Genomic DNA, 15,850 nt, shown 5'->3' on the forward strand with positions numbered 1-15,850 from the left:
CGCTCGGACACAAACCATGAAGCTTCTTTCAGCCACAGCTTTTTACTGAGGACCCAGAACTACTGCATATGTTAGAAATTTCAAAATTCCAAGAAACTTTAGTATACAGTAATAAGAGAAAAATAGCAGTTCCAGGGGCCCCCTAGGGTCTGGTCACTTATAAGAACATGAAGGTGACACTGACTTCCTAAGCCCCCTCCCACGTGCACCACCCTGTGCACCGTGTGGCAGGGCTGTCCTCCCCCAGCTGACCTCACTTTCCCCCTCTTCCTGCAGCTCCAGCCCCCCACCCCCACCCCCAGCCATGGAAGCTGCGGCCACCTTCCCAGGCTCCAGGTGGCACCAGCACAGGATCTCCAGCTTCCTCGGACCTAAAGGATGGACAATGCCAGGAAGCCCAAACCACAGCAGCCATGGCACCAGTCCCCAACCTTCCCGCAGATGTCAGCAGTAAAGGCCCCGACACCTGCATGTCCTGAAAGGCCTAGCAGCAATGTGGAGGGGCACCCAAGAACACCGAGGGAGCACAGCAGGAGTCTCTGCGAAGACTAAGAACCAGCAGAAGAAGAAAGAATAAAAAGTCTGAGAAAAGGCCTGGCCTACCAAGGAGGAGAAACCTGAAGGGAAAGGCTAACAAAATGACTGGAAGATGGCGAGGAAAAGAGACAGAAAGGGAGAAACAGGAAGAGAGAGGAGGAGACCTGCCAGTTCTAGACGACGGGCATCTGGGAACAGTTATGCTGGGAGCCCCTCCTGACAGCCTGCAGAGCAGTCTTGTCCAATGAGACGGTGGGAATTTTAGCCACAGGACTAACAGGCTTGAGCCTACTGGTGTGTTCATTTGAAGCCATTAAGAGTGGGAATCAAAGGGAAAGACCATGTGCCATTGTATGCTCTAATGTCGTACAAAGAGCCCAACTTTCAAAATGAGAGAAGGGAGTAAAAAAAGAAGAGAAGTGGGAAGGTCCCAGGGAACCATCAATGCTGGAAACAAGAAGGAGAAAGTTGAAGTAAGAAGGGTCTCAAAGAATCCTATGAAGATGTTAGTGTCAAGTGTATTCAAAAAGCACAAGCATCCTAAATGCTAAGAGTAATGAATACAATAAATGTTTAAAAAGCAATGAAAAAGGATCAAATAAAAACAAAGTAAATACACCTGACTAGGCGGTGGCGCAGTGGATAGAGTGTTGAACTGGGACACGGAGAACCCAGGTTCGAAACCTCGAGGTCACTGACTTGAGCACAGGCTCACCAGCTTGAGCGCAGGGTCACTGGCTTGAGCGTGGGATCATAGATATGACCCCATGGTCACTGACTTGAGCCCAAGGTCACAGGTTTGAGCCTAAGGTCATCACTGGCTTAAGCAAGAGGTCGCTTGCTCTGCTGTAGTCCCCCCCATCAAGACACAAGCAGTCAATAAACAACTAAGGTACTGCAACGAAGGATTGATGCTTCTCATCTCTCTCACTGTCTGTCCCTCTGTCTCTATGTCTGTCACAAAAAACACAGTAAATATAAAAAATATACTAAATAGCATATAAAAACTGAGACACAACTGACATTGGCCATATTATTTGTATGGAACTAGGAATTGTGATCTTGACACAACTCAGATTCAAAGTCCTTCAGAGACTGGGAGAACACTGGGTGGGATGGGTGGGGGCTGGAGTATCAGTGCTAGTGTTAAAGGTGACTCAGGGGCTGGGGTTTGCTCTGCTCAGTCACATGTAGGTTTGACAGATAGAGGAGCTTGGACATACTCCTCATCAGAAGAGGTTTCTACACAAAGGGTAAGAAAATTAGCCAGCACCAAGGAATGCTCTGTGGGTTGAACCCACTGATCTCCTGCTAAATCCTGGCTCTGTGCCTCAGAGTCACCACAAGTTCAAGCCTTTGCATAGATGTCAGCATCCCTTGGAAAACAATAATCTGAGTTTGTGTGTGTGTGTGATGGTGCTGCATCTCTAGTCATGTGCACCTCTGTGCAAGCAGCAAAGATGACTGTGAGAAATTACTGAGTTAGGAGCCATACTGGGACAGACACTGCTGGCGCCCACCAGCATCTGATCTTCCTCCTCTCTGTGGACAAACGGAAGAGTAGTCATGTGAGGGGAAGCAATGTGACTACTTCCTGCCAACAGGCTGTGACTGGAAGTGATGACGTGGCCACTTTGGGGCCAAAACACTCGAGAGCCAAGGGTGTTTCTCCAGCTCTTCCCTTGCCAGGGCTCTGAGAAGGCTGGGATGGTGAGAGCTACACTCAAGATTTTTTAAGAACCACAGCAGCTGAAATTGATTCTGATGATCCCAGCATGCTGGCCCAAGAGTACACTGCCCAGAACATCCTCTTTGCTTTCTACCAACTAATCACTAGACCCAACATACAAAGACATGCTGTCTCCGAACCACGTGCAGTCTTTTACTCTGCTCCCTCTTATAAAGCCTGATTGTTGCTTTTGCTGACATCATACTGACCATTTTCCCTCATACATGACAATTCATACGTGTGCAAGTAACTTATCTTTCATTCTTCAGAGAAAAGCATATAAATTATAAACAATTGAGAGTGATGACATAGCAACAGTTGCCAAGATACTGAGCTCTTCAAATCTAGATTCAAATGAAATTTCTATAATCTACCATTTTAAGTTTTTCCTTTTATTTTAGTTAGAAAATAAAAACCACTTAAGTGTGAAGGAAAGCACATTTTGCCTGCCCGGCCCACCACATCTCCCCCATGCTTCCCAAGCAGGAGCAAGTCCCTGGGCAGGTGGAACACCAAGCACCACAGAACCAGAGTACTCTGCTTCCGGATGGGTGTCTGGGAAACACCAGCCCTGCTGCAGGAGCAACGGCCACATGGGTTTCTGCCAAAATCGCAATGGCAATGTTTCCATTTGCTCTAAGTTTTACTTTTAAAGCTAAGCACAATTCAGGATGTGGACATGTGAAGTGACTACAGCTTCTACAGTCTGTGGTCCGAGTGGCCATTCAAAAAGCATAGAGTACATGTCAGTCTGGACAGCAGGAGCTCTCTTCCTTCTGTATTGGAAACCTGGAGCTGGAGAAACCTCCATACAGGTACCTTTCATCATCATCTAGTCCAGAGACCTTGACACAGATGTAAGTTCTCTACAGCTTGGGTGGAAACAGACAATTTCTGAAGCCCTGTTTGCAGTGAAAATTTCTTATTTTCTCTATTTACAGCAGGCTTCATTTTGGGTAATTCTTCCTTAGCATACAAGTCTCCCATTTAAGGTGCTCAATCATACTTTGAGGATGCCTGGCACAGGAAGTGCAAACTAACTTTAACTAGGACAACTGTGACATCTTAGGAAATGCTGAAGGCCTTTTGTTGACGCAGAAAGTTTTAAGATCTTCTTTAAAAACTTTGCATTTTTTAGCATAAAGTCCTTTCATTTGAATCACCACAGATGGAAGGCTGTGAGCACCAACGTCCACCCCAGCTGCCAATGCTCTATTCTCTGGAACCCCAAACTAAATCATCAAGAGTTCTGAAAACAAACCAAAAAGCTTTATTTAAAAAAGTAAATTTTAACTCACTTTTATAGATCATGTGCTGATGCTGACAGCAACAGTCTGAAGTATTTTAAATGCTCAGATTTTAAAATACACCAAGGTTTGTGCAGCCCATTTCCTGCTAAGTATATTATAAAACTTAGCTTTGTTGTTTGGTCATGTTTTTATGCAGACGTCACATTTTTCAGGGCAGGTTCCCCACCAGAAATGATCACATGACCATTGGCTGTGGGTTTCCAAGAAGCAAAGGAGCCAGTCTTAGCAAAGCTCGCACAGGCATTTTCAGCTGTTTGAATTTGAAGAGAAGTTCAGCAAAGCTTGTGCTCCCTAAAAAAATACAAATGGTGAGAAAGGTCACACCCTCCTTCAAGGAAACTTCAGGTACAATCAGGTTAAAACTGGCATTCTTCCCTTTAAAAGCAATTATCCAAATACAAAATTTAACTTATGAACTTCCTTATTGTACTGTAAAATATAATTGATATAAAAATCTTAACTCATCCATTCTGTACTTCAGAAAGTGACTTAGTCCTGGGTTCGATTCCCAGCCAGGGCACACAGGAGGAGTGCCCATCTGCTTCTCCACCCCTCCCCCTCTCCTTCCCCTCTGTCTCTCTCTTCCCCTCCCGTAGCCAAGGCTCTATTGGAGCAAAGTTGGCCCGGGCGCTGAGGATGGCTCCATGGCCTCCGCCTTAGGCTCTAGAATGGCGCCACCTGCGGTGGAGCAACACGCCCGAGGGGCCGAGCATCGCCCCCTAGTGGGCATGCCGGGTGGATCCCAGTCAAGTGCATGCGGGAGTCTGTCTCTCCCCTGCTTCTCACTTCGGGGGAAAAATAAATAAATAAAATAAGAAAGTGACTTATAACTAACGATATGTACAACTAGTCTTAATTATATATATTATTTAAATACAATTAATAAGAAGACTATAAATTAACTTTAATAAAAATCAATTAAAAGAGAATAATAATATGAACATTTAGTTTATTACTATATACAGGTATTTGGGCTCTGTGAAAAAAAATCTATCCTTTTCTGAATGTAAATAAAAGTTTATGCATGTGTCAAGTTTAGACATTTTTTTCAGGAAATGTTCCAAAAAGTAACACCTACACATGAACACAAAAATACCCTAGAGAAAATAACTCAATAGAAATGTCTCCTACCAAGAAACTAAAACCATAAGTGATAACAGCAGGTGTGCAGTACCTTCCAGTCCCACAGGCGGCAGGTGCCAGGGAGCAGGGACCGAGTGGTAGACAAGGAAGCAGGCCAGTGCGCTCAGCTGAGACTCTGTGCAGGGCTGCCCGCTGAGATAGGCTTGCACACAAACATCACCCCCGGCTATGAAAGAAACATAAATGAGGCACCTGACAGACACAAGAAATGCCTTCTTTTTTTTACTTTTTCATCAAGAATTCAATGAGCACTTACCATATATACTATGCAGGTACTATGCTGGGCATGAAGACTAACTACTGTGGCAGACCAGACAGAATGCCTGTCACTGCAGAGTTTAGAGTTGTGGGGACAGAGATTACACAAACAAACACATAACTGCCGACTGTGACGATTGCTATACCAGCACAGTGGCACACTGTGGTTGTCTCCCCAACACCAGCTCACCACCCTCCCTCCACTGCATACAGCTGGAGGGGACTGACTTCAGCTCTAAGACTGGGTTCTGATCAGTCTCAATCAGAGGTTCCTGAACACATCCAGATTTTCTGGAATGGCGCCAGAAAATGTGCATTTCTAACAAGTTCCCAGGTGGTGGTGGTGGTGGTGGCGCTGCTGCTGCTGCCGCCCCAGGGACCACACTTACAGAACCAGTGATCTGGGGCATCAGGCAGTCTCATTACACTGGGGAACAAAAGTTTTGCTGCATCCACAAAAACACTTGTTCTTACCTAATTCAAGTGTGCTGATCTCAAATCTGACATTAGTTTTTCTCTGTAAGCTACAGTTTTTTTTGCAGTTCAAGATTTTAGGTTTTCATCTTATTGTAAAATTTCCAACATTTAGTTTAACATAATGAAGTAGAATGTCTTCTTGGGCATCACCTTTGCGAAAATATAATAACTTATATAATGCAGTAAATACGTTAATACACTAAAAGATATGACTGCATCAGAATTTGTCTACAATTTTGAAATAGAACATATTAAAACACTTATTTGAATCATAAAATTTGTGCAAAACTTATTTAAATTCTATTCAGGCCTGACCAGGCAGTGGTGCAGTGAATAGAGCGTCGAACTGGGATGCGGAAGGACCCAGGTTCAAGACCCCGAGGTCGCCAGATTGAGCGCGGGCTCATCTGGCTTGAGCAAAAAGCTCACCAGCTTGGACCCAAGGTCGCTGACTCGAGCAAGGGGTTACTCGGTCTGCTGAAGGTCTGCGGTCAAGGCACATATGAGAAAGCAATCAATGAACAACTAAGGTTTTACAACAAAAAACTGATGATTGATGCTTCTCATCTCTCTCTGTTCCTGTCTGTCTGTCCCTATCTATCCCTCTCTCTGACTCTCTCTCTGTCCCTGTAAAAAAAAAAAAAAAAGCTAATATTAAATTCTATTCAGGCAAAAATTTATTTGTAGTTCTTGTGTTTGTGTACTTGTTGAGGACAATCTCGTTTGATGCTCCAGCAGTAGTCTGCTCATCACTAACAGCTCCAAGATTTTCGGTAAACTTACCAGGGTGATTGTTCAGGAAGTGAATCTTAACGCTCATGTTATACGATCTACCGGAAAGTTCTGTCCGTTTTTGGAATAAAACAAAATATAAGTTTTTCTTACCATCAATAAACTTTATTAAATAATATAATTGCCATTATTATCAATGATTTCTTGCCAGCATGAGGGCAATTTGTATATCATATTTTTGAAAAATGTTTTATCTTTTGATGCGAAAAATTGAACTAGTGCTTGTTTGATATCTTCTTCATTTTTGAATTTTTCCCTTCAAAAAATTTTGTAAGGACAAAAACAAGTGATAGTCAGAGGGTGCCAAGCCCGGGGAATATGGTGGATGCAACAGAATTTCCCAGCCTAGTTCTGCAATTTTTTGACGAGTCCCCAAAGCAGCATGTGGCCTGGCATTATCATGATGCAGTATGATGTTCTTCCTATTGAATATCACCAGCCTCTTTTCTTGGACTGCTGTCTTTAAATTATCCAGTTGCTGATAATACTTCTCCAAATTGAGCTTTTCATTAGGTTTTAAAAGCTCATAATGTATTGGTCCTCGAATGTCCCACCATATACACAACATTCTCTTATTCAGAGTCAAATTTGGTTTAGAGGTGGAAGGGCAAGGTTTTCCAGGTTCACAATATGCCCTTTTCCTTACAATGTTTTCGTAGGTAATCCACTTTTCATCCCCAGTTATCATCCGGTTCAAGAAGGGCTCGACTTTGTTCCGAGCAAGAAGAGATATGCATATGACAACTCGATCATCCAAATTCTTCTGACTTAATTCATGTGGCACCCATCTTGTATATTTTCATACCAATCCTATCTTCCGAATATGGTCCGAAACGGTTTGCTGAGCTGAATTAAGCCTTTCTGCGATCTCCGATGTTGTCAGAAAAGGATCTTGCTCCAACATGGTCTTAACAACATCGTCATCAATCAAAGACGGTTGCCCAGAATGTGGCTTATCAGAAAGGTCGAAATCACCTGTTTCGAATTTTTCGAACCATCTTCTGCATGTCCTATAGAAACTGTACCTTCACCAAACACTTTCAATAAATTTCTACATGCTTCTGTAGCATTTCTTCCTTGTTGAAATTCGTAAAAATTACAGTGGCGTAAATGAACTTTATCAGTAGCCATGGGTACACTATCGCTTCACACATAAGACTAACGTGAATCAACTTTTAGTTAATTTGCTACGTCAGTATGTATACATTAAGTGATAAAAATAGAGAGGCACACATGCACCAAATAAACATGTGCTTACGTGTCAAAACTTGTTGTGATAGAAACAGACAGAACTTTCCAGTAGACCTGATACATCCAATGTTGCGGAAAGCCAACAGCATCCTTTGAACCAAAAGTTCATAGTTCTCTGCTTTTTTGTTGCCAAGGAAGTTCTAACTGCCACAGATGACTGCCATGCTGCTTTCTCCTCCTTATTCATCTTCCTGGCAAATTCTTCATCACAAATGAGGGTTCGAATTTGAGGTCCATCGAATACACCTGCTTTTATCTTCTTGAAAGACAAGGCAGGAAAAGTAGAAATAATATGTTGAAAGCATTCACTTTCTCTATTCAAAGCCTGAACAAACTGCATCATTAAGCCAAGTTTGATGTGAAGTGGGGGAAAAATGATCCTGTCTCGATTAACTACAGGTTCATTCACAATATTTTGCATCCCTACTTCCAGAGCTTCACGTTTCAGCCACTCCTTCTGTGTCCAGTGTTTCTCCTGAGCTCAGCTGTCCCACAAACCAGAAAGCAAGGATACTTCGTGAAACCTCTCTGTTGTCCTAGCAGGAAATTTACCATTTTAAGATCCACACAAATGATCCAGTTATGCTCCTCATACTTCAGAAAGTCGAGGACAATTTTTATGTCATTCTTACTAAGTCATTCAATTTGGGTTGGCTAAACTGCTGAGGGGATATTGACTGCTTGGCATCAGAAGAAGACCCTTCAGATTCTATAACCATTTCCTCATGCATCTTATCAAAATACACTTGATCACCATGTTCACTTTCTTCATCCTTACAAGAAATAAGATCATTGAAAACTAGAACCGGGAGTGTCTCAGAGTGTGGGATAGGTCGTATTGCTAAAGGAATATTAGGATATGCAATCATATGCCGTTTTTTCTTGCTGATACCCTTTGTATGGATCAGACAGAAACAACAGTCACTGTTGTGGTCCTTAGGTTCATGCCAAACCATGGGAATACCAAAAGGCATTCCTTTGCGTTTTCCTTTTGTCCAGTCACAAAGCCTTTCCTCACGATTATGACACACAATATGAGGAGTCCAATTCTTGTCTTGATCGCCAAGGGAACTTGAAAATAGGCAATATATGCACGTGTCACAAATGATGAAATATTGCGCCTTTGATGTTGAAGTGTGTAACAGCCACATATATAACAGAAGGTGTCAGGACTATTCTTACATTTACACCTACTCGAAGAAGTCATGATTCAATCTTAAAACAAAATAAGAGGGTGTTTTTATCAGATAATAACTTTTTACATTTACAAACTACAATTATGTAAAAGTGATGTTTGTAAAACATTAACTGCCTTGTGGTTATGTTCAATCCAAGAGTCGTTGCCCTTTAACTCCAATTTAAAAACCAATGCATGCAATTGACTGTAACAAAAAGAAATTAAAATTACATAAAAACTAGAGCATGCACCAAAAAACGGATTTCAGATTTGGAATCAGCGATGCAGAAATATAAACAGTTCTAAAACCTTATGCAACAGAAAATGAAAAAAAAAATGTTCCCCAGTGTTATCACCACAGTGACTGGTTTAGGCCTAAGCAGACCTGAGCCACTCAGTGGAAGTCATTCTCTGCCACGGAGACTGACTGAGGAATGGGTAGGAGTTCCAATTCACAGCCAAGATGTGAGATGCTGGCAACCCATTTGCTGGAGGCTCTAGGGGAAAAAAATGTCCTAGTTCCTCAGCAAAACTCCCAGAAACCATTTGTTCTTCCTCTGGGCAAAAGAGTGAGCTTGAGGTAAGGCACTGTTCCAGTCACTTTAGTTTCCTGCTTTAAGAAACTAGGAAAAGAAAAGCTTGCTTCCAGTTTATTTTGCTTTTCTTTTTCTAGATTCTTAAAGTAAGAACTTATATTACAAATTTAAGATGATTCCTATTTCACACTGTAAGCATCTAGTGCTATAAATCTCCCTCTCAACAGAACTCCCACTACTACTAATGCACTCTGAACCTGCAGTAATTAAGACAGTATAGTCCTGGCACACAGACAGGCAGAGACTGACCAATAGTACAGTACTGAGTCTAGAAGCAGATTCAAACGTATTTAGGCAACTGATTTTCAAGAAAGCCCCATAGCAATTCTATAACAAAGTAAAGTCTTTTCCATAAATGGTCCTGGAACAATTGGACATCTGTATTTAAAAACAGAAACAAAAACCCAAAACCTCAACTCCTACCTCACACCCCATAAAAGATTTGGGATAAATCATATAACTAAATATAAAAGATAAAACTGTAAAGCTTTTACTAAAAAACTTTTTTAAAATTTCATGACCTGGCCTGACCCATGGTGGCGAATGGGATAAAGTGTTGACCTGGAACACTGAGGTCACCGGTCAGAAACCCTGGGCTGCCTGGTCAAGGCACATATGGGAGTTGATGCTTCCTGCTCCTCCCCCTTTTCTCTCTCGCTCTATCTCTCCCCTCTAAAATAAATTTTTTAAAAATCTAAAAAAAAAAAAAAAAATTCATGACCTGAAGTAGGACAGATTTCTTGGATAGCACTCAGAAAGCAATAGACATAAAATAAATTGATAAATTAAATCTCATCAAAACTTAAAACTTCTCATCTAAAGTATCCTTAAGAAAACAAACAGGCAGGCCCTGGCCGGTTGGCTCAGCGGTAAGAGCGTCGGCCTAGCGTGCGGAGGACCCGGGTTCGATTCCCGGCCAGGGCACATAGGAGAAGCGCCCATTTGCTTCTCCACCCCTCCGCCGCGCTTTCCTCTCTGTCTCTCTCTTCCCCTCCCGCAGCCAAGGCTCCATTGGAGCAAAGATGGCGCTGGGCATGGCTCTGTGGCCTCTGCCTCAGGCGCTAGAGTGGCTCTGGTCGCAATATGGCGACGCCCAGGATGGGCAGAGCATCGCCCCCTGGGGGGCAGAGCACCGCCCCTGGTGGGCGTGCCGGGTGGATCCCGGTCGGGCGCATGCAGGAGTCTGTCTGTCTCTCCCTGTTTCCAGCTTCAGAAAAATGAAAAAAATAAATAAATAAATAAATAAATAAAAAAGAAAACAAACAGGCAAAAAGGAGAAAATACCTACAAACTAGCTCACAAAGAACTTTGTAGACATAGTTTGTTAGAAGCTCCAACTCAATAATCAAAAGACAACCAATTTAAAAATGAGTAAAGGTTCAACAGGTACATCAAAAAAGGTATATGAATAACGAAAAAAAAGCGTATGAAAAAGTAGTTAACACCCTGAGTCACTAGGGAAATGCAAATTAGAACTAAATGAGATACCACTACATATTCACTAGCCTGTCTCAAGTTAAACCAACTGACAACCAAACACTGTTCTGTAGCCCACCTGGTGGGGACAGAAAATGGTGCAATTTGAAAAATGAGTGACTGACAGGGGGTTCAGGTACCACTGATATGAGGACGGCAGGATGTGGATAGTTGCTGAGGCCCGGCAATGGGGCTTCTTACACTAGTCTGCTTACTATGTTTTATGCTTTAAATTTTCCACAATAAAATATTAAAAAGTTAATAAAACCTTTATGTTCTTAACTTAAAGCCCATTTTCTTTGCTCAAGGTTAAGTCTAACTGAGGAGACATACACACAAGACATCTAGACAATATAAGTCCAATGCATTTTTGGATTAATGTCTGATCTGGGTTATTAGTGAGTGACCCTAAAAGTCCACATAAGCACTTTTGATTTTAAAGTGCACACATGAATGACATGCCCACACTGATGCACGGGTTCTACCTCTTCACTGAATTTATTGTCCATTCCAAAGTCAACCGCTAATTCTTCTGAGAGTGGAGACTACAGATTTAAGAGTTTTAGAAAGTGATGGCTCCTCACTAGGAAGTGAAGACACATTTTGGCAATCAGGGCAGCAGTCAAATCTGGTCAGAGCTCAGAGCAGTGCTGTCGCCACCAAGTGCCCTGAAGAGTAATAGGAGGAAAGTGTTTTGGAGCTGTTTAATGAATGCTCTCATCATTGCCAAAGTTTCAGTGTGTTCTATGAAATCTGCCAGACATTTAAATATCAACAGTGAGAGTTTGAAATTGCTGTTTTCCAATTCCCTCAAATCTAGTTTATAACTTAATTTTTCCAGGAAATTTATTTCATAGTATATTACATGTAGATCTTCTTTTTGTTGTTGTTGTTGTTTGGTTTTTGGTTTTGTTGTGGGGGTTTTTTGAGACAGCAAGGGAAAGACAGGGTGAGGAGCATCAACTCATAGTTGCTTCACTTTACTTGTACCATTGATTGTTTCTTGTACATGCGTTGACCAGGGCTAAGCCAGTGTCCTCCTGCTCAATGACATTGGGCTTTTCATGCCAGAGACCTTTGGGCTCAAGCTGGCAAGCTCTGGAATCATGTAGACAATTCCCCACTCAAGCCAGCGACCTTGAGCTGAGCCGCCCGCACTCAAAGCCGGCAACCTTGGGGTTTCCAATTGGCAATCTCAGCTTTATTCACTGCGCCACTGTCGGTCAAGCTAGGTATATTGTTTTTAATTTAGTTATATTCATACTTTTAGGTTCTTGATTCTAGTGTGTAAAACCATCAAGACTTGTTACTACTAATGATACTACTAGTTATCCAAAGCAAGTTGCTGTCAGATATGTATCAGAAGCATATGAACTAAAAAGAATAAAACCAAGGAGTTGGCCCTGGCCGGTTGGTTCAGCGGTAGAGCATTGGCCTGGCGTGCGGGGGACCTGGGTTCGATTCCCGGCCAGGGCACATAGGAGAAGCACCCATTTGCTTCTCCACCCCCTCCCCTTCCTCTCTGTCTCTCTCTTCCCCTCCCGCAGCCAAGGCTCCATTGGAGCAAAGATGGCCCAGGCGCTGGGGATGGCTCCTTGGCCTCTGCCCCAGGCGCTAGAGTGGCTCTGGTCGCGGCAGAGCGACGCCCCGGAGGGGCAGAGCATCGCCCCCTGGTGGGCAGAGCGTTGCCCCTAGTGGGCATGCCGGGTGGATCCCGGTCAAGCGCATGCGGGAGTCTGTCTGACTGTCTCTCCCCGTTTCCAGCTTTAGAAATATACAAAAACAAAACAAAACAAAACAAAACCCAAGGAATTGACTACTAAAAACCAATTTCAGCCATATGTCACACATCATACAGCTTTCCAAAAATCAAAAAGCCACATGACTGGTCTCAGGTGAAGCTAACTCACTTCAGTACTGTTATGAGTAACATCACAATTTCCTTCCAATCACAAGTCGGCACTTCCACAAACAGAAAGCCATCGTTACATGATGTCCCAGGTCCTCATGGGCGCATAATTGGTAAAACAAACATCTGCTCAAAAAGCACACCAAATTTTAGTGTACAGGACTGGGGGGAGGTGGGAAACAGAAGAGGGAAAAAGATGGCAGCTGGCCTCACATAAGTGACACACCCCTCAGAAAGAGTAGAAGCCACAAAGGGGACATAATCTGCCACTACAGAAGATAAAGCAGGTTTGTAAGTGTCAAGTATATTTAAAATGCTATGTATATAGGTGGTAGTGCAGTGGATAGAACATCGGCCTAGGACGCTGAGGATCCAGGTTCAAAACCCCAAGGTTGCCGGCTTGAGCACAGGATCATAGACATGACCCCATGGTCACTAGCTTGAAGCCCAAGGTTGCTGGATTGAGCAAGGGGTCACTAGCTTGGCTGAAGCCTGCCCCCACACCCATCAAGGCACATATGAGAAACAATCAATGAACAACTAAGGTGCTACAACTATGAGTTGAGGCTTCTTATCTCTCTCCCTTCCTGTCTTGCTACAAAAAAAAAAAAAAAGCTATTTATAGTGTCTCCATGGTTTACAAAGCAGAGTTAAAAATATTTTTAAAGAAGCTGAAGTAGATAATCTGACCCACCTCACTGGAAACATTAAATCTACATTCTGGTTTATCCTCAGATTTGTCTGGCTTACCAACGAGCACATCTTAGAAGAGAAAAGCTGTGCACCAGCAGTATCTTAAAAGTACAAGGGGCACAGGCTCTCCTTACCTTGCAACCACTGGTCCAGGGTGTTATCAATAGTGCATTTGACAACCGGGAGGAACTCAGAGTTCATAAAGAGCCCTCGCTTTGGGTGGTTCTGCAGCCACTCCTGATGGCTTCTGGAGTTGAAAAACTCTAACATCAACTTTATCTGCCAAAGTTCAGATGTCTCAGACATCTCTCTTCTTCCCAATCTTCTCACAGCCTTGAAGAGAGAAAAGGAACAGCTCTTGGGTAAAAGCCACAGAGGCAAATGAGGTCATTCTTAACTCAATGGAACTAAGAAAATGAAAATACAACAAGTCTTGAGCCAGTCACCTCTGGGAACTACAGGTGAATATCAAGACATGGCTGGGGTCAGGCCAGGGAATCCCAAGGTCAGAAGGCAAAAGCAGTATCTTTGATAATACTACTCTTGTGACCCATCTGCAAAGCCACAATGGTGGCAACCGACAGGGTATTTCTCCATAGACACCTGCCCGTGACAGCAACAGGGTAAAGGTTCAGAGCTAACAGGAAAACACACCCTCGCCAGCAACAGAAAACAGCCTGTGAACTGGCTGCTACAGGGGCAGGGGCAGGCGCTGTGGGTGGCGCTGCCAGTGTGGACACCGTACACTGCCACTTTCCAATCAACACTGTCAGACAGCAGATACTGAGGGCACTCTGCGCCTACGTGATTATACTGGACATTGCCTTTAAGTCAGAATGTTACTTACCATGGCATGATTTTCAGGTCTGGGGAATTATCCCCTGCCTAAATGTATTTCCCACTTGGCTTTTCAATAGAGATAACTGTGCCATTAGATGATTCCTTTGGCTTGAGACACTGAGTTCCAAATGCTGATGTGTGAACTCACAGTATCATATTTACCTGAAGAGCTGTTTAAAACTCATCCCAGAAATTCTGAGCCAATAGCTATGGAAAGGGCATTCAGGATCTGTATTTTTAAGATTTCCCAGATAAATTTTAGCCAACTTAAAAAACTATTTTCTTATGGGATCAAAGAAGGAGAAGGGATCGGCCAAATTATATATAATACATAGGTACAGATAACAGGGTAGCAAGTCCCAGAGGGAAAGGGGGAATAGAGGGAGGGGGAGGGGCTAAGGGGGAATGGGAATGGAGACTTTGCACAGGCTATGGGAGACACGGTGCAGGGCGTAGAGGGAGTTATATTGAGTGGGACACTTGAAACCATGTTAACACAATAACTATTTTTAATTTAATAAATAACTTTTTAAAAAAACTACTGTCTTAGCTTAACTACAAAGTTGGGTCTGAAAGAAATACTATTGAAAGCCTTATGTGTTACTAATAACCTAGAGTAGGTACACTGGTCCGTTCCTTTAGGAAAACTGTCAAGCATCATTTCCTGCCTTAACCCTTCTAGACTCTTTTAAAACAGCAATAACACAAACAAAAGAATTTAAAAATGAATTCCAGCTCCCTAAATGACAAACTGGTCCTGTCTCTCGCAGCTTGCACAGGTGTGCACACAACCACCATCACAGGTGCGGTCTGCTCCCTCACTGCTCATGTGCTGTCTCCTCCCCAGGAGGCTCTCCGGTGGCAAGAGGCCACGTGGCAGAGGGGGAAGGGGGACGTCCTCTCAGTAGGGGCTAGCTGGGGAGAACGGGAATCCTGGAAAGATAGCCCACAGGGGCACTGCTGTCATCATACGTGCACAGAGCTTTCAACTCTGATAAAGCTTCAGGTTTTGAATTTCTAAATGCAGGTGAGAAACTAAAGAGATGAACACTTGGGAACCTCATCTCACTGCTCAGGAGAAGTCTTGTCCAAATTGAAACAGGTTTCTGAAACACACCTGATCCATTGCGATGTATGCAGGCAGCATCTCTGGGGTCTCCTGGGTCACACACTCGTAGAGTACTGAAGAAAAGAGATCCAGAATTTCCTGTTTCTGTGAAAAACCAGAAGCTGTTTGTAGAACATCAATGTACATTTTCAAAATCAATTCAAGAAACTGTATAGCAACCACATGGCCCATCATAAGCTCTGCAGCGAATGACAGAAAAAGATAAAACAGCTGGCTCTTTATAAAATCACAGCACATGCAACATTAAACATTAGTAAAATATAACCAAATTTAGTCCCTAGGGACAGTTACAGCCGTAAGTGGTCTGGAGGAGAGCCAGCTCAAGCCTTGGGTTTGCTAGCAGGGCAGGATCCAGACAGGCGACCCAGCACCCAGAAGTGTAGTGGAAACACTCAGGGAAACATGTCTGGGGAGGCAGCAAAGCCACGTCCAGCAGGAGTGAAGGGTAGGCACAAGCCTTCACCAGAGACCTGTGGCCTTGTGACATCTGAATGGCAGTTTCCTCACCGTAAACAAGAATGCTAACGCACCTT

At 43.3% G+C, this 15,850-nt stretch overlaps 1 protein-coding gene across 2 annotated transcripts in view; it reads right to left on the minus strand.

Annotated features, from left to right (window-relative positions):
- Positions 1-3,513: 3,513 nt before the first annotated feature.
- Positions 3,514-15,850, minus strand: part of ANAPC1 (anaphase promoting complex subunit 1) — a 103,013-nt gene continuing 90,676 nt past the window's right edge. For both annotated transcript variants that reach the window (XM_066267710.1, XM_066267709.1), the window contains exons 45-48: positions 15,306-15,401; positions 13,483-13,681; positions 4,751-4,885; positions 3,514-3,867 (exon numbers count right to left, since the gene is read on the minus strand). In XM_066267710.1, the coding sequence (XP_066123807.1) occupies positions 3,752-3,867; positions 4,751-4,885; positions 13,483-13,681; positions 15,306-15,401 (546 nt within the window). In that variant the 3' untranslated portion in view covers positions 3,514-3,751. The remainder of the gene's footprint in view (positions 3,868-4,750; positions 4,886-13,482; positions 13,682-15,305; positions 15,402-15,850) is intronic.

This window comes from Saccopteryx bilineata, chromosome 3 (genome assembly GCF_036850765.1).
Source record: "Saccopteryx bilineata isolate mSacBil1 chromosome 3, mSacBil1_pri_phased_curated, whole genome shotgun sequence".
Taxonomy (NCBI): Eukaryota; Metazoa; Chordata; class Mammalia; order Chiroptera; family Emballonuridae; genus Saccopteryx; species Saccopteryx bilineata.